Here is a 19,191-nt window from a genome sequence, read left to right on the forward strand (position 1 = left end):
TATTTACCTATTGTGCTTCCGCCGGTTAATGGGCGGGGGGGCCCCCGGGGGGTGGGATTGGGCTACCCCCCGCCCCCCCCCCCCCCCAACCCCCCCCCCCCCCCCCCCCCCCCCGGAGAAAGGGGCGTGTTACAGCACAGGATTCCCGGGACGGTAGCTAGTGATCCGCATAGACCAGGCTCGACCAGGGTAGGTCGAACTGCGTGCGCCCTGGCCCGATTCTGCTGGTGTTTGTGCGCTCTCCGTCTGTCTGTCTGTCTGCCGGTCGCTCGAGGGACTGTCGACTTTCGACTGTTGACTCTCGACTCTCGACCTTCTCCTCAGACGGTGGACGCCGGACTGGCACGACCTGTGACTGGTGGTGGTGTCATGGTCATCGTCGATGGTCCAGTGGTGGGTTTGGTGATGGCGCGCACATCGTCACTAAGACCTCATGGCCTCACCGCTTTCAAGGATGGAACTGGTGTTGGCAGTCGATGCTGAATAAGATTTACGACCCTGTCTGGGTTTCGCCTTCACACCATGGATAGCCATCCATACCTATACAAGACACACATATCTATCTGCAAACACATGTTCATGATACGCTAGACGCCCATCATACAGTCCACCGACTACCGGTACATCGCACTACCTATGATAGCCATTGGACACGCACAATGGCAGTGACTATTCCCGGATCGTCGTGCGCCCCCGCGGCGGCGGCGGCAGCATCTCGGCCAAGTCGGTGATATTTCTGGAATGTCTGGGTCCGGCTCTAAAGCAGTACTATGTAGGCAGGCTGGGAGTGGTTACACGCAGGGCGCGCTTGTCTCCCACGCCCCGACGATTAATTAATTGCCGGCTCAGCTGAAGGGAAGTGCCTCGAATCCAATTAATATCCAATTGAGCCTGATTGTAAATTTTCCGGAGTCTGGGACGTTCAGTCGCTGGTCGGTGGCCGGACGGGGGAGGGGGAGGGGGGGAACTACCACCCGGATCCCCTAAAAGATGCGATGCAATGCGACGCGGCCTGGCTGGCTGGCTACATGGACCATACATAGAAACTACTACTATACATACATACATAGATACCGTAGGTAGTATATGTTGGGTAGGACGAGACTGTCTTACGTATAGTACTACTACTACTACTTCGTAAATATGTATGTCGTAGTGAGGCGGGAATCGTGTATACTACTTATTGACATCTGTTCACAGTAGCTACTCACGCACAACTAGTCACACCCTAGCGCAATGAAAAATGAGATACCTATCATAGCGAGTCGACTTGAAAAGAAAAGTGCCATCTCAAACCATCAAAAAGACAAATTGGAATTAATTGGAATTAATTGGAATTGTGTCTCCGTGATGTAATACCAACCTATTCCACATGTGATGAAAGATCGGCCATAACAATTTTGCCGGGGGAACTGGTAGGTAGGGGTTACAGGGGGGGCCAGCGGGGGCTAATGGGGCTACTGTACCTAAGTAAGCTAGGTAGGTAGCTGTGTGCACTGGAACACCCCGCATAATTACTTGTACAGGGCTCTGACTGAGGCCTGTTAGAAGGTCCTGTACAGGGGCAGCGCTTACATACAGTACATACCTACTGTAGGTAGACTAAGGTACAGTGAGGTGCAGTGGTGTGGTCTGACCTACATACCTAGCACTAACACACTCACTACCGCCTGCCCTAGCCAATGCCCTAGCCAATGCCCTAGCCAATGCCCTAGCCTACCTCTGGCCTACCAAGACCAAGACTTGCCCAAGATAGACAAATAAATATTTACTTGGGTATGTATATTCTAGGGAAATAGTGCGACGAGAAAGAGAGAGAGAGAGAGAGAGAGACACTCACACATATCATTGTGCCATTGGGCAGTCGAGAGAGGCACGTATATACGTGTGCATATATATATATAGGTATACCTACCGGTATATGTGTGTGTGTGTGTGTGTGTGTGTGTGTGTGTATGTATGTATCAGGCATCTTACATAGGATTGGTTCTACCTGATCTGTCCATTTGCCATGGGTCGTCGTTCCATTGGGTCTTGTGATGCGATGCACTTGGAGCCGCTGAAGTCATTCACTCAACCCAGGCAAAAAGATACGTATACATGCCAAGTGGGCAAGGAAGAATGCATGTATGTAAGTAGGTATTTATCCTTGTAACATTGGTATTGGCCTTCGCATCTGGGCAATCCACACGCGATGCACAATACTTACAGTACGGTGCCTAGTACAATGCCAACCGGCAAGTCAAGTATGTGTCTGGGCTGATCTGGGGTCTGGGTTAACTGCCACCGAACGAATAAGCCAAGCAAGGTCCATTCATCCTGTGACAAGGGGACCGCCCACGTCTACTGTGCACAGTAGAGTAGGTAGGTAGGTATGACAATAATTCGGCGGGAGCGTGTGGTGTAGCGGGCGGTACCCCATCTTGGCCCGAGGACTTGTGCCTACATTGTGCGGCACAGCAGAAGGATTCGTGGATAATCGTGGATAATATACGTAAGTACCATGTAAGTAAAGTAGGTATGCACAGTAGTAGCCGTGTGGCGCAAGGAAGTGAGAGTCTGGGAGAGGGAGAGAGAGAGAGACGACGAGACTCGGCTCGCCTTGACGCCGGTACTTGGAGATATGCATTCCTTACCTGACGCCGACGGATAGATGCTACCTGTGATGCTACATACATGTTCTTACATGAGTACTTACTTACACAAAATATATACATCTATCTCACACTTGTCTTCTGTTGTCATGTGTTGTCTTTGGTATCATAGTGTATACTATGTAATGTACCAGTATAATGTACTGTAAGTATGCAACCAAGTCTGTCGACGGAGACGGAGAAGGGAGAAGGGAGAAGAGAGAAGAGTATACCCACCCGTCGTCGTCGCCGTGGTGTCGGCTGACGTTCCCTTCCCATGTCTCTGCCAAGCCAGGAACTGAAATCAAGTACCCTATACCTTCAAGCAGCTGTGCTTCGCCACCTATCGTCGGGTACCCCAATACCCGTATTCGCATCCTCTCTCTTCCTTAACTAACTAACTAACTACTATGTAACTAGGTAATATGTGCCTAGATGCAAGACATCAATCATCTACACACTAGGCACGGTATTAGGAAGACATGTAGGTATGTGTTTGACCTTACGGCGTGTTGCCCCCATGTACAAGCCTATACACACTCGAGACATTTCACATCATTCAGCTTAAGATTCTCAAGACATGATATATCCCAGTCCATGGCCCAACCATCACAACCCCTTCTCCATCTCATCCCATCTCCATACTGATACCCTGCCCAGATACTCTACACGGCGCTACGCTCTTGTAGCCCTTTAGCCTCTTTGATCTACTATTTGATCGACTCGTCCTACCAGAGCTTACCATTACCAGTCGATATCACACTAATATTCCTTCTCGGTTCGGTCGTGGCCATTTGAGACCCCTCTAGATCCCCAGATCCTTTTAAGATTCCTTAGGTCCCCTTCCTAATCCTACAATATCTATATCCCACTTCAGATCCCGTCTCAACTTCAACTTCACGCTCGCCTTACTACACACCTCTCCAACAGGACCCTGCATAAATACAAATACCAGCCCTGCCGTTTACTGTTGCATAGTCCCTCCAGAAACACTATAAACTTACAATAACAACATCGCTACTATCATGCATTTACTCGATCTTCCTCTCGAGTTGCTCGACCACATCTTCTCCTATGCCGTCGAGGATAGGATATTCAAGCGTGTCATGAGGCTTCGCCTCGTAAGCCGTCAGTGTCGCTGCCTCTCATACTACCAATGTCCATTCTTGTCGACTAACAAATTCTATAGGCCACTTCAGATGTTTGACTGATGAAGCCGTATATAGCTCGCGGATGTTGGATGATGTGGCCTTTGATTCCGAAGCTAGTATGAACTGTGCGGAACAGCACGACTCACCATGGACGCTGTACCTCCGCACATACTTGGGCCGGCGGATATACCAGGAACGCAATGCCAAAACAATGCGAGGACAGTACAGACAGGTGGCTGAATATTTATGGGTGACGGGCAGCAAGATTTTCCCCGGTCTGACCTTAGAAGACTGCATCTACGACCTATCAGCCGTCACGTTCTTCATCAATTCTTCATTGGAGACATCAGCCCTATTAAAGTCAACATCGTCCAAAGACTCATTCAGCCAGCCTCAACTTGCTACATTATTTCTCAATGCCGTGGTATACATGGGTTTAGAGCCGTTCGCCAGGGCCCTCATATCTGAAGACCCAAATGACTACTGGCAATGTCCCAGCGTTGCCGCAAGCAACAAACCCAGCTTTCGCCGACTTATCGAGATGGCCTCTTATCGTGGACATTTGGGGTTGGTAGAGCATCTTGTCCAGGTCGAGAAGAACATGACGCATAGGACTTATTCCCTCATGAGCGCTAGCACTGCTTCGACTATTCTACGACATGCCTCTATCGGCGGCCACGAGGATGTCGTCGAGTACGCTCTGAACAACAGCAATCTTTTCAACGAACATCTCGCTTCAACCACACGGCGGAACCTAAGCACGGCGCTCAGCTACACTGACTCACCAGACATTTACACCAGACTAGAAACCATCATGAAGCACGGCTCAGACCCCTTTGAGACATCGACACGCGATGACGTCTACGCACGACTGGACCTCGCCGCACGCCACGGCAACACGGAAATGGTCCGCTATTTACTGAGACAGGATTTATGTCTGAACCAACCCGGCGCTCATATCAACTCGGTACCCGTGCCCCACAAGCCAGGGTGCGACGATTCCGTCAAGAGCCGATCTGACTTCCGCCCTCTCATCAGCGCCATCGAGAGCGGCAACGTAGAAACCGTCGAATTACTATTATGGCACGGCGCAGATCCCAATTGGTTCCCGTCGACGCGGACGGCGCTCATGGCGGCCGTGCACAAGGGGGATCTGGCCATTGTGCGCACGCTCGTCGAGTACGGTGCAGACATCAACGTCGGCACGCCGGCCCCCGTCGTCATCGCCGTGCAACAGGAGAACGAAGAGATTATCTCCTACCTCGATTCTAAGGGCGCTCTCCGCGAGCCCGAGGTCGGCGCCTGGGCCATGTCTTACGCGAAAGTGTTCGGCCTCGACACCATGGTCGACTTACTAAAGGAGCGGGGCTTCGACGCCAACGACGCCCTGCACCACACACCCTCTAGCGAAGAGGATGAACACGGGCGCTATCTATTCCGGGGCGAGCACTACGGGTTAGGGGCATTGGAGTTATGCTGCAAGCCATCGTTCTAGTCATTCTGGTGAATTTCAGGAGGGGAGTTTACGGGGTCTCTGGATTTATCGGTTCTGGTGTTTACTTTCATTTACAAGCGGCATATACCATTTTTCTATTTTTACTGTCTATCTAGCATTCATACTACGCTATGAGGGCGTTTTTTGTTTTGTACTGCATTTGTTCATACTCATCCATCATGAAAAATACCTTTTCCTTATCATCACCAATCAACAAGCTACACAGATTAGTTAGCTAGCTCGGCGTATTCGCCACGCAACACCAAGAAAGAAATCCTTGGGAATACACGAATGGATGAATACGCATCCATTATCATGATATCTAACGCTCCGGCAAGAATTTTTTTTTTCTTGGTGATTTTTATAGCGCTGTCTTCCGGCAGGCAATTCTTGGTGAACTATACAACCCTAAAGAAATCCTCCCTGATCCTCCCTGATCCTCCTTGCACTCCGGCTGGCGATTATTGAAGACGGAGGCAAAAAAAAGGTGAAAAAGTGTTCGCTCTAGTGTAAAATCTATAGATAATGTCTATCTTAGTCTATACCACCGGACCGTGCTCTCGCTGGCAGGCAGGCATTCCTTCGTGAACTATACTATGTAGTAGCATTCCTCCCGAATCCTATCTAAGTAAGTAATCCATCCCGTCGTCAATTGATACAGAAGTTGAAGAATTGAAGGAAGGGGCTAAAGTACTGTAGACACACTACCCGACATAGTGCTAGGTATTCGTTAGCAGCATTCCTCCCCGCTAGTTCTTGCTGATAGTAGTTAGATGCCGCTGGCGAAATCGCCACCGGAGGACATTCTTCAAGAGGATTTGGCAGGACTTGATATCGATAAGCTAGGTTGGCTGTTCAGGGTCCAGAACCGGCCGGCAACTCTTTCAACTTCGCTCGCTTGCTTCCTTCGCTTCTCCTTCGAGCTGTATGGTAGATAGAAGGAGGATGAGATGCGTACCCTGAGGAACTAGAGGCATTTTCTCGAGCAAACACACTAAGTAAGTTAGCCAAGGAAGTGAGATTTTGGTGTTGTGGTACAGTGCAAGCGCTCGTTAATAGTATCCTCGAAGTACATAGTAGTGTAGAATCTAGATAGTGAAAAAGGCAGACCAAATGCTACATAGTGGGCTAAGGTAGCAATAGGATAGGAATCCATGTTGTCGGGAATCCCCTATTCTTGGCGCTTATGTTATCCCGGTAACAAGATTACTTTTTGCGCGTCTCATGGACTAGCAAAACCAATCTGTTTATCTAGGTATCTGTCTATCACTATCAGCACTACTAGTCTCTGCTTACTTACGAGTTGGCTATTCACCGGCACTGACCGGGTATTGTCTAATTGTATATGTACATTGGGGGTTAGATGTACACTGTATATAATGTTGCCATCGAAAACGAGGATTGACTGGGAACAAGAGCCATCACATATCAGTCCCGTGTCGGTGATTGATGTAACAACAGGAAGATGAAGCTGGAGCATCTCGGCCGAACCATACCATCAAGTCGGGTTATGAGTATCAGTTGGTTAGTTAGTCACATCCAGCGATCCGAGCCCCTCATCCTCATTGGTCGCATAGAACACAGCCAGTTCCCCTCCCGATTCAGCTGAGCGAGCGAGCAGGTTCTCACTTCTTCATCTCGAACCAAGTACACGAGCTAATGCCACACAACACTAGACTGTGTTCGTGGCTTTCGGTGCAAGTATGATACTGTGCAGGAACCCCATTCCCGGAACGATTAGAACCGCAGAAACGGGACGCCGTGGCGCGTCGCGTTCGACAAGGCTACCTAGACATAGGAATCCTGGAGTGTACTATATGATATGATCTTGACAGCGATACTAATACATGAACGACTAGTGTGTATTGTGAGAGTGTATAGCGGTAAGATCCCCCCACCTCTATAAGCAACTTCTTACCTTCACCTTGCTTACCTTACACTATGTTCTCGAGGCGGTCAACATGATATCAACTAGTAGTAGAACTGCGTCGACCATACCTAGTTTGCTTTAAATTTGACTTCTCTAGTCGTTGTGAATGACTACGCATGTCTGCAAGTATGTTCAGCAGGTGGATATGATATCTTGGTACGGAGTGCCATCTCCAGCCCATTGGTCATACGCCCCATCTACGGCTATCAGTGCTGAGAAGCCTGACCGCTCATGAATAGGTGAAGTACGGTATCTGGAGGTAGGGTAAATAGGTATGTACAGACAACAAGGTGACAAGACAAGGTGAGATGGCCTGGATGGATGGATGAATGTCAGTGGCGTCACGTGTGTCACCTGAGTCCCAATAATGGCGCCCGAAAGAGTTCCGTATCTAGCATGATGGTCGCACCACACTGTACGGACCACAGCTGTGAGGGGAAGGGATATGTGATGTCCAGGAGCAATCTTTCCAGCGAGGCCTCTTCGGAACGGAACTTTCTGGGATTTGAAGGCGGATAAAATATTACTAGGTATGCTTCTATGTCATCTGTGTATCTGAGGAGATCCCTCAGCTTAGCATCCTAGCTCAAGCATGGTTAACCTACTCGGCCGATTACGAGAGGAGCTGAATATGGATACAACTTTCTTTTTAAGGCCGGATCAAATCTTACCTGTCAGAGAGCGCGTGAAGTTCTCTAAGGTATTGCTCGTGTATACCGTGTGCGTGTGCCATGTAGGTAAATGTAGACATTGCCTATCACCATGTTACTAGCGGAGTATTGGCCGCGTCGTTCTATCCCGAGACAAAATGCTACATGGCTTCTTTGTAAGGCGGCATCGAATCAATTGGCTCTGCAAGCTATCTGTATCACTTTATGCATATAAATGTTGAGTGCCGGTGTGGAAGCCGTTAGGGTTGGCAAAGTCGGCACCCTGGGTCAAATTCCCTGCCTTCATCAACTAAGTTCCTAGTTTTCCAACATAGATAAAATAATTATCAGATAACAAATAGAATTGAATAGTCAAGTCAAGCCACCGAGGCCATGAAGGAACTGGTTGGCTAAGTACCTTTGCAGCCATAGTAGATCATTGTATTGTGAATAACATCAAGTTTCAAGCCGAGATCTCTGCCCTTGTGACATTATCTTATTTCCTGCTATCAGAGCTGTCCCAGTATATAAACTGTAGCCCACATATATCAAAACGTAAAGAACTTCCACCTTTCCCCTCTTACTCTTTTTCGATTTCCGATTTGGGCTCGAACGTCAATATGAACCCGTGTAGCCACTCTCTGTAGACCCGAAGGCCCTTCGCAGATACCACGCGCCTTCTATCACCATAGATTGTATATGTTCTGTAACGCTCATTTAATATCATCCTCAGAAGGCAAGCTGAGCTTAATCAGCCCGAAGTAATATTCCGGGACTTCGGGATACTTTTGATAAGACTTGCACCAGCTTTCGCTCACTGACTTCTGTAAATGGGGGCTCAAATCCCTTTCCGCGGTTTCCGGTTTCTCTTGTTGTAAGTTACCGGAGTTTTTCAGTTGCTGTTGGGATATTTCGAAATCCTCCGATATGAAGCTTTGCGCATGACTTCGGACCTAATCCTGACGCTGGGCGTAGGCCGAGCCTACCGCTCTATCTTGTGCCTGCATAACCGCTGCCTCCAAATGCCTCGCTTCACAATCGCAGGCCGTGATTGCTGGGGCGTGGCATATGGCGCGATCCGGGTCCATTCTTATATGATCACGCTTTTTCACGGCGTCCCGGTTGCCCCACCGGACTGATGATGCTGGTGATGATCCCCGCTCGCCGGGAATGGACCCCAATTCGCGAAGTCCTTCTTCAAACTGGACCTGGTGGTTTAATCGACCATAGCTAATAGAATTGTCTGAATCTGTATTTTCGGAAGGTTCCGAGACAAAGGTTTCCCTCTCCGTTTCGTTAACATCAGAGTGCCAATCGATGTTCTTATCAACCTTATCTCTTATTGTGCTTCTAGTTTCTGGTAGTGATATCGCTAGGCTGCTCTCCTCGCTTCCTGACTCGCATGGTTATTCAGCGTCGTCTTCGTAGCTAGGAAGAGACCTGATGGCGAGACAGCGCATATGTCCCGCAAAATGATGTTCTATATTGCCATCAGAGTCCTTGATCCCACACAGTGGACAGGATTTGAATATAGGCCCAAATTCCCGGCCATTTCTGTCAGCAAGGACCGCGAGTTGGGTATCTGTAAACTTTCCAGTGTGAGCTGTTTTCATGTGGGTGAGGTATTCGTCCCTTGTAGCACAGACAAATAAGTGCAGCGCTATCTACGGGCATGTTCCCCCATGTGTTTAAGCCAGGTATGACTATGGCTGTATACCTCTTCAGGCGAGTCGCATTCCTGGAACATGCAAACGTATGGATCAAGATCATTCATAACGTGTAAGCTATCAAGATTAGTATTTTGCTCCATCAATATGATATGGTCAATAAGTTGTAATTATTTAGGTCATGACGTACCTCCACTTCTTCTCGTCTACCACTTCCTCTACTGGCAAAGCGTGGAAGCAATAAGGGCATGATATTTCAGGCACTGACCGAAGACATTCGCTCCAATCGTTTGCTAACGCTGCTTTGTACTTCGCCTCCACGGCCCGGCACGATTTGGAGAAGAGAGATGACCGGTGGGAGCCACTTGGCTCCGTCTGCCGCGGTATTAACTCTAAGTCACTCTTGTATTGTTTCTTTCGCTCTTGCTTGAGCTTTTTGTACATCTGTTTTAGTCTCAAATAAGGAGCAGGAGGGAACCGAATCTCCTCGTGATTGTTGAGTGCCACGGGCTTTGATACCGATACCACCGATGGAGTCGAGGCTCTCTGAAAACTTTCTGGCGACAAAGTCGTAGCAGTCTGAACCGCTGATCGCGCTGGGATTTGAGGGACTATTGTGACTTCTCCACACTTCACAGGCTCTCCACGGATTTGAATTGCGGCCCATTTCTGCAGGAATTGCGGTATTTATTTTGCGTTATGTGAGGGTACATCTGCCCGAAAAGGCTGATGCATTGAATAGCTTGAAAAGGATGGAAACAATGTTGAAAAGGTTGCGGAAAAGGGGTCTATGAATAAGCCTCGGGATGGCTATCATTTTATTGACGTGAGTGTATATAAGGATAGTCTATTTGAGAAAGACAAAGAGTACATCGATTACATAATTAAGGACCTCATGAGCAGTTAGCATAAACAAACGCGGCAAATATATTATGTTATCAACGTATATAATTTATGTGCACCACACAAAACCAAGAGCTGCATAAACGCCTACTCAAGAGTGTCTGGTGGACCACCCTGAATTCCTGGAATAGCACAAAGTACTACCTCGTTGCCCTCCGTTAACTCTTTCTTAGAGAATCCTTCAAGTTCATCCTCCATGTCTTCCTCTTGCTCTATAATACTCAACTCAGACCCATCCCTCTTCTCAGTCACGCTTTCTAGCATTGCACCTTTCTTGTACTCCTCCTCTTTTCTCACTACACCCGTCTTCCTCTCTACCAGTACCCTCCGTACTCGAAATGCAAAAATGAAATCACTGCTCCCTTCCCAAGATGCATGGTCCTTACTACCTATATTTCTACCGGCTTCAATGCCACCGGCAATAGGGACCCCGGCCCATGACGTTGCATCGGCCCCAGCACTTACACCTCCGTCAACAGTCTTTGTCTTCAACGACTGGACCGTCACGCCCTTCGCAATCTTAAGGCTTGTGATGATATATACTGGCTTGCGGTAGCGAAACTTTTCCAAGTAGCGTCGTACAGGTTCCGTTGAAATGCAGTCCTGGATATACCCAGGTTCTGGAAAGAATTGAGAGGTATTCGTACTTTCAAACGTGAAGCATGACGAGTCACTATCCGAAAGGAATGGGAAAATCAGCTTACACGTTATCATAAAACCTCAATGTCCAAATGAGACATGATTACGTACTTCATCTCCCAGCCCACCGTCACGTCAACGCCAACGCCAAGACCAAGTACTACATTTAAGAACCTTGTAAATATCCCAAACTTACCCCCAGAGAACCTTTCCGTCGAGAAAATGACTTGCTTTTGCGTCGTGGAGAAGGCGGTCGAATCGTCCAGCTTCGGAGCCTTGTAGAGTGGTCGCTCAGGCGTTTTGACACAGGTGATAATGTTACCCAGTTGGATAGGCCCCGACGGCGAGTATAGATAACCCTACGTAGGCGCGAGGAAGAAGTAAGCAGTGCGATTCGCCATTGAAAACGTTTTGATATCGTACGATTGGAGATTCTACATAGTATACTACGGTATAGCCAAGTACGCCTGATTGTTGCTGCCTCAGCATAGTAGCGGGGTCTGGATGCCTAGACAGAGGTATGACGAGGCAGGGCAGAGAGCTGTTGTGTAATCTTACTTACCAATGTGCTGATTATGGAAGATTCATGCTCACTCGAGTGTCTGTGTTGTTGAACCTTTGACTGTGGCGGTTTATACTAAAAGAATCTTAATAAAAATTGGCAAAATCGTAGGGTTATAGATCAAGAGACTCGCTGTCTATAGCCCTAGCTTACACCTAGCAGGTTTACGTATCAGAACTAAGACTCTAGATTCCCAGAATAGAATTCATGTTACGGAGCAGCAGATACGGAGCGGCAGAACTCTCGCGCAGTAGGCGCTGAATGAAGTCCAGGCGAGATTGGAAGTTATCCTTGTTCTTGGTCTTTCTGGGATAGCAATATTTTCGTTCCTCCCAAGGGAGACAACAGCGAAAATGACGGCAGGTACAAGAGGGGTGAAGTCTCATCCTTTAAGCCTCCTCCAAGGACAGGCAGCACCACGTGAATACTTTACATCCCTCCAACGAGTTATCCGGGGAGCTAATTCGAATAAGATGTCAATTTCAACAGACTGGCGTTCCAGCTACTAAGTTTAGTGGTCTCCAAGATGGATGGTTTGATTCCTGAGTTGAAATCGACAGACACTCGCCTCTGGAATGCCATGTCGGCCTATATAACCATGAGCCCTAGTCACTACCCTGTAGAGGCTAGACACTTGACCGATCAAAATCCAGAAGGCGGCTATGTAAACGAACTTTGAATTGAGGAAGTTTCAAAGAAGGAGCGGCATGATCTGTCGACCGATATCCCTTGATCCGATCAACTTGCAGTCCAAGAAAATCAAACCCCTTAGTACTTCTCGAATCTCCACAGCCATCATGATCTCCGATCTAGCTAGGAATTCTGAATATGGAAGATACGCTTGAATAACCCCACGCCAGAATGTACCCAAGAACTTGAACCCTGCATCGCAACCAAATGTGCGTGGTAGCCTTTCTCCAGCTCACCTAGATTCAGATAATCAGGTCCCGTTGGTAGCTATTCGTTACTGAAGTCAGCTCTTGCCTTCAGGGTCTTTGTTGAGACGTACCCAATGATCGTAAGTCACGAGGTCGGCACCATCAGGTCCGGAAGAAGCCTTATACTTAACAACCCACTCGCCTCTTGCACTTGCATAATCGACTGTTGAGCCCGAGTTGGGGTTCTCTGTGCGATTGGCATCCCCGTAGCTAGCTACCCACTGAGCTCTATTGTTATTGTCATCGACAGTCGGGGAATTCTCATTCCCTGTCTTGTTGGCATCTCCGTAGCTAGCCACCCACTGGGCTCTGTTGTTGTTGTCATCAACGGTCGGAGAATCTAGTGATCTATCGTTGGTTTTGTCGTATGGGAGGGCTCTTGTGCCTGCCTCATCCACGGTTGGGGCCAGCTCATCGGCTAGCCCACGGACACGGCTAGTCCCAACTTCCTTGTAAAACATCAGCGTAGATTCTTGGGGTATTGGACTGAAATACTAACAGCCTGACTTAGAGGAGGGGCGAGCGCCAATGATGACGCGCCTACGAGAAAGGTAGTAAGGGAAATGATAGCCTTCATCTTTGATGCTTTCTCATGAGTTTTTTTGGCCTGTGCACTTGCTGTCTTGGGTGTCAGAAGAGAAAATACGGATGAGTAGGAAAACTAGAGGTAGGATTATCCATATGCCTTCCAGTTTACGGAGTTGAATATTTAAGTTGCCCTCCCACTCATATCCCCAGTTATGCAGATACAAGAATGCCAGAACGATTGGTCGATTGACCAAACCCCTTTCTACACGGCGATTGGCGATCCGGCTTGTTATCTCAGCGTGTAATATGATGCCGGTGAACCCTACGACAACCAGTCGCACCGTGCAACTATCTCCAGTCGTCCGATGAGTCGTACAGAATATAGGTGCTTCATTGGAGAATCTAGGGTCCTTAATCTCTCGCTATTAGATTGGGACCTAAATCCAGGTTTATAGCTATGAAGGGCCCTGAATACCCTTACTGCCTTGAAGACATCTGGTAGTTACAGTATAATAAGAGTCACACCCTCCCCTATCTAGTGATCCCTGACACTTGCTTTCAAATAGATTTCACGGCATTTTATTACCTTTTATTTCACCCTGTGTCAGTAGTCGGTGCCTAAGATGTCGAACACGGTTAGCAGCAGTGGCCAATATGTGCGCCTTAGGCACATTCCTTCTTATTCCACGCCCCCAGAGATCAATCGTTCTATTCAGGATGATGTTGATTGTGAGCGTCCGCTTCGACCAAGACGCAAGCTACGAGGGCGCGTGGTACTCACTATATCGCTGATACTAAACATCGTCACGGTGTGCATTCTACTATTCTCGACGTCACCGGACTATGAGACGCTTACCTACTGTGGGTATCTCCAAGCCTGAACACGTAAAATATACCTAGGCTGATAAGGTTGATAGCTCCAGCAATGAAGGCATCACAGGTCGAGCAGGTTGTTTTCTCGAGTGCTTTTGGTATTGAACGTTCTCCCTTCCAAGGAGAACCTTCAGACGCCAACGACAAACTGTGGGCCGGTCTTTACGACTGTAAGTATGATTTCCAAAGACAGAATTCTTGGCTAATACTTGAGAAGTCGGTATCACGCGTATAAGCACGGAAGAAGCTCGGCCAATGGTAAATAAAACGCTCCCAGTCGCGGACGGTCAGGGGGGCTACATAATTCAACTGGCCGTATTCCATCAGCTGCATTGTTTGGTAAGTATGTATGAGAAATGAAGCGGGCAGATCGCGCTGACACTGACGAGAATATGCTACGAAAGGGCATATACCACGGCATTGACATGTCCAACACCGATGACTTGATGGGAATTGAGCACATGGACCATTGCATTGACATGCTTCGTCAGAGCATTATGGTGAGTTATTATAACCGCTGTCACCGCATTAATAGACAATCAACTCCCAGACTGACCCTTTTACAGTGCCAGAGTGATATTTCACCTACCACGTTCACTCGCACTTCTCTTGGGAAACCCATGCAAGTGGTTGCGGAGGTTGCTCACACTTGTCGAAGTTTCTCTAAGATACAGCAATGGGCATGGAATAGGCGGATTAAGGGGGAGCTGGACAAGAACACCGTGGTAACTGATGACCCGTTGGGATGGGGTACCTACACGTACTCACCCTAGTTTAGGCGTGACTGAGAATAGCAAACACACTACCACAACTATATTCCCCATTAAGGATCTGCAGACTAAGCTATTCTATGTTACATGTACAACTACAATGGGATTATGTGTGATGTGATCGGACTGGTTGTAGTGGCTCGCGTCCTGAGTGGATTACACATCATGCTGAGACTGATTTCTGTTGTCCTGCATGACCAGCAGATGGAATGTATTGTATTACAGGAGGATTGGGTGATAGACCGCTCGTGCCATGTATTCTTTTGGGTAATTGTTATACACATCACATTGAATCACGCAATATCCCGGACAATCACCTCGCAGTCAACGCGATGAAACAAAGCTATATGTGTCATTCAATCTGTCTGTAATCTAGTGCTGAACTAGGCTTGATTTCATGGCACGAAACCTAAATCTGAATCGTGACGATTCACCCAATCCGTGATATCCGCGAAGTTTCGGCACTTATGAGTCGTCGATACTCGGGCAACCGGTTGTCGTTGGCCGACATCAGTGTAAAAGATGAGACCAATGTCTGCATTGCACATGAGTACCTGGCGCAGAAGGTCTATACAGTGGTCTTTCATTCTATTAGAATAGTGCACGGTAACTGGAAGTGACAACCTACCGACATGTTCCCACACCAGACCAGGGGGATCTTGGAATGTATCAACGTGTTGGTACTGATCTCGAAAAATGAATTTGCGAGTGATATCCAAACAGTGGAGTTGGTGGTATACCTCCACTGTAGCATAAAAGTGACCATCAATGCCTTTAGTAGGCTTTGACGTTGGATCAAAGGCTTGCAACGTCTCGTTATTCACGAGAATCATGGGTACTATTGAAGCGATTAGTAGGAGACAAGAGAATTGCATTCCGGCGCATCGGATAAAATCGTACGATCAACTAGTCTATCCCAAGCATCGTCGAGCTCTTGTCTAGGGGGTCCTTTGAAGACGGAGGGCTGTCCTAGTTCGGCGTCAAATCTCATGGGTCTGAACTTCGCTACATCCAGAAGAGGGTCTAATCGTAATCGGTGAGTGTTCTCGATAGAAGCTATGAATGGGGACAATCTTACAACTATCATGCAAAGCCCTAGGATACCCGCGATCGTCTTGGATTAACGAGACATTGGAACAGGAGCTTAGGCGCTCTGCTGCCCAGTAGTTCAACAGTAATGCGAGTAATAAGAGCCCGGCATTCAAACAACCACAGATGCATGACCAGTGAAGCCCATTTGCACAGCTTCGAACAGGGCGTATGTCTTTCATCGTGATAGACATGAGTGGAAAGGAGAATTCAAGGACCCCTCGATGTAAATACTCTGTTCTCGCCATTTTAAGAACGCTCTTCGCCTGAGCTAAAATATCCTGTGCACGGCAGTATACACAACGCTATGGGTGATTAATGTGTGGCCCGCATGATATCATAGTATCTAGACTACCATATGTGCATCAGTTATTGGCCCTTTACCGGATTGAAAGAGGAAATACTAGGGTGACAGACCCTTCAGTGCCACCATCTATAGATAACGGAGCTTCAGGACGGGAATCAGAGTGTCACGATCACGATGCCCTAAAACAAAGAGATCTGCTGAGCGGACAAGATGTTAGTACGTACTGATGCCGAGAAGGCGAGCACAATTGGGCTCTAATTGGTCTTGTCTCATCAGGTCTGGCTTTGTGAGATTGCTGTTAACGAAGTCAATATTCCTCTCTCACCAGGTTGAATGTTGATTAATTACCTTATCGCCGCTAATATACTGTTATATAACTATGCCTTCTATTTTGTCACTACCTCGAAGAGGATAGCACATGCCTCGTGTTCTGATAATTTGTCCCAACGATTTTCAGCGTGACTGAAGTTATCTGTTCGGTTGCAGATATGTTCAATTTCCGTGATGCTTCCAACTGAAGCTGTTAATGTCGCCGCATCATCGCCTGAATCCCAGCCAGGAGCATCTGAGTATGCACCATCATATAGAGAGACCACTCCTGATTGTATTGCTCAATATTTCTATTCTCTTATGGATATCTGCTAAATTTCGGTGGCGGATTATATGTAAAATGTATAGTAAGTCGTCTTAGCCCGAGCTCTATAGCCTCTCAGAACTGCATCTGCGCAATCACTTCTTCTGAGTTGAGAAAGGCGCACCGCTCACTCAGTCGTTGCGTCGCGACCTCGGGTATCGCCTCTGGCCCTTCCCATGCCGACAGACCCTCGTGCGGCCCACCCGCCACGAAAACCCTCCATGAGGCGTTCTTCCCAACAGGAGAGGCAGACTCCCATCCAACAAATGTCTCGTGGCCTTCGAGTGACGGCCGGCCTAGGGTCGCAAACGTGCTCCACGAGCGAGATCCGCGGCGCGCAAGCGCGTAGTCTCGCGAAGAGGGGTTGAATGGGTACCCTTGCGCCGATTTATTGTAGCGGTCGACATCGCCGAATACGTATTCCAGGTCCGAGGTGTGGAAGACGCCAACCCCAGGAAGCCCGGCGGACGCATACGCAGGTTCGAGGAGCGTCTGATTCCATTCGAACAGGTAGACGCTCTCCGGGTTCTTGGCGGCAATGGCCGCTCCAAAGCCCTGCGGCATGCACACCATGAAAATGTCCCTCCAAATCCGCGCGGTGCGGAAGAACTCGGCGCTTAGGCCGGCGGCCACATCCGCGCTGAAATCGGTGGATGGGTAGAGCGTTAACAAACCGTCAAGCGTGGTACTGTTCATGGCCGGCAAGTACGCTCCAATGAAAGCGCGTGTATCGTCAGGGGTAGAAATAGAGCGGTCCGTAAACAAATTCAGGTCATCCTGGCACCAGCCGATGATAGCATTAATATTCTCCGCGAACCGGCTCTCGCGGATCAGTGTCGACGGCGCGGCAGGCAGGAAGTCGTCGTCCACAGTCGGCAGCCAGATATCGCCGATATTATCGGATATATCAGACTGGAAGGTCGCCTCGGCGGCCTCGAGCATAGCTTGTGTGTCGAGCTCTCGTAAACACGCGACCTCGTCTTCCGAAGAAGAACCGTCGCATCCCGCGTAGGCCACAACACGGGCCCATGCATCGGACGTGAAGTTCCCAGTGATTCCTGGCTCAAGCGCCTGGCTCTCACATATAGCGCGCTGGAAGGGCACCTCCCGCGCACCGCCATAGGCAAGCATCTGCATCCCGACCGCCAGTCCGCCAGATGACTGGCCAAAGATAGTAACGCGCGATGGGTCGCCGCCGAAGTTCGCGACATTAGCTTGTAACCACTCGAGAGCGAGGCGCTGATCACGTAGGCCGGCGTTAGTAGAGCCCTCGACACGCAGGGCGTCCGAGACGCCGAAACCGAAGACTGCAGTGGTCGTGTCAGCACTCCTGAGTCTTTGATCTTGAGGAGGAAAATAAGGAGTAGGCAGAGAAGAGTAAGAAAATGCAAAACGCACCACCCAGACGGTAGTTAATATTAACTTCAATAACAGGCAGCCCATTCGCAACGGACTCACGCACGAGTGCGTCGGGCGCGTAGCGCAAATCGTTATTGAATCCTAGCCAGAAGCCGCCGCCATAGATAAACACCATGACGGGGAGTGCGTCGCCCGCCTGCGCCCCCGCGGGGCGCGCGATGTTGAGGTTGAGGCAGTCCTCCGACGTATCGTTCACGCTGGATAGCGCGTTCGGCCCTGACAACGCGTTCAGGGTCTGCGGGCAAGCATGGCCCGGGGTCTGCGCGACAACGGTGCTGTTAGCTGGAGCAGAGTATGGGACTGGGGGCCGGAACCGATTTGCTCCGCCCGTGTTCTCTGCAAAGGGAATGTTCAAAAAGACCTCGATCCCATTGCGCTGGAGGCCCAGGTAAGTGACACCGCGGGAAGCGTCAAAGGCCGAGGGGTCCGAGTTGCACGCCGCCGCCACGGCGGACCCGGCGCTCCAGAGTGCGGAAGAGAGTCTCATCGTGCCAGGGACAGCTACGGAGTCAAGGCAGATCTCTCCGGGATAGAAAGAAATATCACGGGCAAAACCAACCGCATTAATCCCATGCCTGCAGGTACAGCACACATGGCTACCGAGGTATATATGCAAACTCCACTGCGACAACACGACAGGATCACGATCCTTTCGCGATAACCTATATCCACAACGAAATCTGCCGGGGGGAGGGAGAATCTGTGGACCCGTTGCACCATCAAAAGCCGTTAGTTGACGCTCTTATCTTTTATACGAAGCGTGTAGTAGCCCTTCGAATCCTTCCAAGACGCGAAACCAAATTGATGCAATACCAGGGCTAGCCGCAACGGTGAAGAATCAAGATGCGCTAACTTTTGCTGCTAACCGAGAGAGCTTCAACTTCTCTATCGTGAAGCCACTATTGATGGTGCTTCGCTGCCGCAAACGGCTAACCACATCAACCGTCCTCTTGTTGCTGCTCTGGGTGCTGCACGACTGGGTATGGTATACATTTGATACAGC

General features: G+C 49.0%; 6 protein-coding genes across 6 annotated transcripts; 2 read left to right on the forward strand and 4 right to left on the reverse strand.

Annotated features, from left to right (window-relative positions):
* Nucleotides 1-3,401: 3,401 nt before the first annotated feature.
* Nucleotides 3,402-5,425, forward strand: F5B22DRAFT_199703 (ankyrin repeat-containing domain protein). Its single transcript, XM_047969585.1, has 2 exons — nt 3,402-3,761; nt 3,823-5,425. The coding sequence occupies exons 1-2, from the start codon at nt 3,659-3,661 to the stop codon at nt 5,277-5,279; spliced, it is 1,560 nt and encodes a 519-aa protein (XP_047830350.1). The 5' UTR covers nt 3,402-3,658; the 3' UTR covers nt 5,280-5,425.
* Nucleotides 5,426-8,733: 3,308 nt separating this feature from the next.
* On the reverse strand, nt 8,734-10,193 carry F5B22DRAFT_656231 (uncharacterized protein; the record flags this gene model as incomplete). The annotated part of the gene is made up of 4 exons (XM_047979951.1): nt 8,734-9,256; nt 9,577-9,643; nt 9,717-9,901; nt 9,969-10,193. 4 exons carry the CDS (start codon nt 10,191-10,193, stop codon nt 8,813-8,815), a joined length of 921 nt encoding a protein of 306 aa, XP_047830351.1. The 3' UTR covers nt 8,734-8,812.
* A 323-nt stretch (nt 10,194-10,516) lies between these two features.
* F5B22DRAFT_636624 (uncharacterized protein) lies at nt 10,517-11,557 on the reverse strand (the record flags this gene model as incomplete). The annotated part of the gene is made up of 3 exons (XM_047977312.1): nt 10,517-11,102; nt 11,180-11,427; nt 11,492-11,557. The coding sequence occupies 3 exons, from the start codon at nt 11,555-11,557 to the stop codon at nt 10,517-10,519; spliced, it is 900 nt and encodes a 299-aa protein (XP_047830352.1).
* Nucleotides 11,558-13,719: 2,162 nt separating this feature from the next.
* Nucleotides 13,720-14,742, forward strand: F5B22DRAFT_646928 (uncharacterized protein; the record flags this gene model as incomplete). Its single annotated transcript, XM_047978795.1, has 5 exons — nt 13,720-13,957; nt 14,014-14,139; nt 14,187-14,308; nt 14,359-14,469; nt 14,536-14,742. The coding sequence occupies 5 exons, from the start codon at nt 13,720-13,722 to the stop codon at nt 14,740-14,742; spliced, it is 804 nt and encodes a 267-aa protein (XP_047830353.1).
* Nucleotides 14,743-15,068: 326 nt separating this feature from the next.
* F5B22DRAFT_199770 (uncharacterized protein) lies at nt 15,069-16,254 on the reverse strand. Its single transcript, XM_047969587.1, has 5 exons — nt 16,246-16,254; nt 15,818-16,174; nt 15,640-15,762; nt 15,368-15,577; nt 15,069-15,319 (listed from the first exon to the last, which is right to left on the reverse strand). Exons 2-5 carry the CDS (start codon nt 16,074-16,076, stop codon nt 15,135-15,137), a joined length of 777 nt encoding a protein of 258 aa, XP_047830354.1. The 5' UTR covers nt 16,077-16,174; nt 16,246-16,254; the 3' UTR covers nt 15,069-15,134.
* Nucleotides 16,255-16,720: 466 nt separating this feature from the next.
* On the reverse strand, nt 16,721-18,850 carry F5B22DRAFT_199768 (acetylcholinesterase). Its single transcript, XM_047969586.1, has 2 exons — nt 18,168-18,850; nt 16,721-18,076 (listed from the first exon to the last, which is right to left on the reverse strand). Exons 1-2 carry the CDS (start codon nt 18,673-18,675, stop codon nt 16,845-16,847), a joined length of 1,740 nt encoding a protein of 579 aa, XP_047830355.1. The 5' UTR covers nt 18,676-18,850; the 3' UTR covers nt 16,721-16,844.
* Nucleotides 18,851-19,191: the final 341 nt, after the last annotated feature.

Source organism: Xylaria bambusicola, assembly GCF_022495145.1.
Source record: "Xylaria bambusicola strain CBS 139988 unplaced genomic scaffold F5B22scaffold_23, whole genome shotgun sequence".
NCBI classification, from domain to species: domain Eukaryota; kingdom Fungi; phylum Ascomycota; class Sordariomycetes; order Xylariales; family Xylariaceae; genus Xylaria; species Xylaria bambusicola.

Bases quoted from the DNA above. Each gene is read 5' to 3' on its own strand.
- F5B22DRAFT_199770 (XM_047969587.1), bottom strand. From the start codon at position 16,076: ATGGCGAGAACAGAGTATTTACATCGAGGGGTCCTTGAATTCTCCTTT. The intron at 15,578-15,639 runs GTACGATTTTAT...TCGCTTCAATAG, and splicing joins TTGGGATAGACTAGTTGATC to TACCCATGATTCTCGTGAAT. The intron at 15,320-15,367 runs GTAGGTTGTCAC...ATAGAATGAAAG, and splicing joins TCTGGTGTGGGAACATGTCG to ACCACTGTATAGACCTTCTG.
- F5B22DRAFT_199703 (XM_047969585.1), top strand. From the start codon at position 3,659: ATGCATTTACTCGATCTTCCTCTCGAGTTGCTCGACCACATCTTCTCC. The intron at 3,762-3,822 runs GTCAGTGTCGCT...CAAATTCTATAG, and splicing joins GAGGCTTCGCCTCGTAAGCC to GCCACTTCAGATGTTTGACT.
- F5B22DRAFT_199768 (XM_047969586.1), bottom strand. From the start codon at position 18,675: ATGAGACTCTCTTCCGCACTCTGGAGCGCCGGGTCCGCCGTGGCGGCG. The intron at 18,077-18,167 runs GTGCGTTTTGCA...CGACCACTGCAG, and splicing joins TATTAACTACCGTCTGGGTG to TCTTCGGTTTCGGCGTCTCG.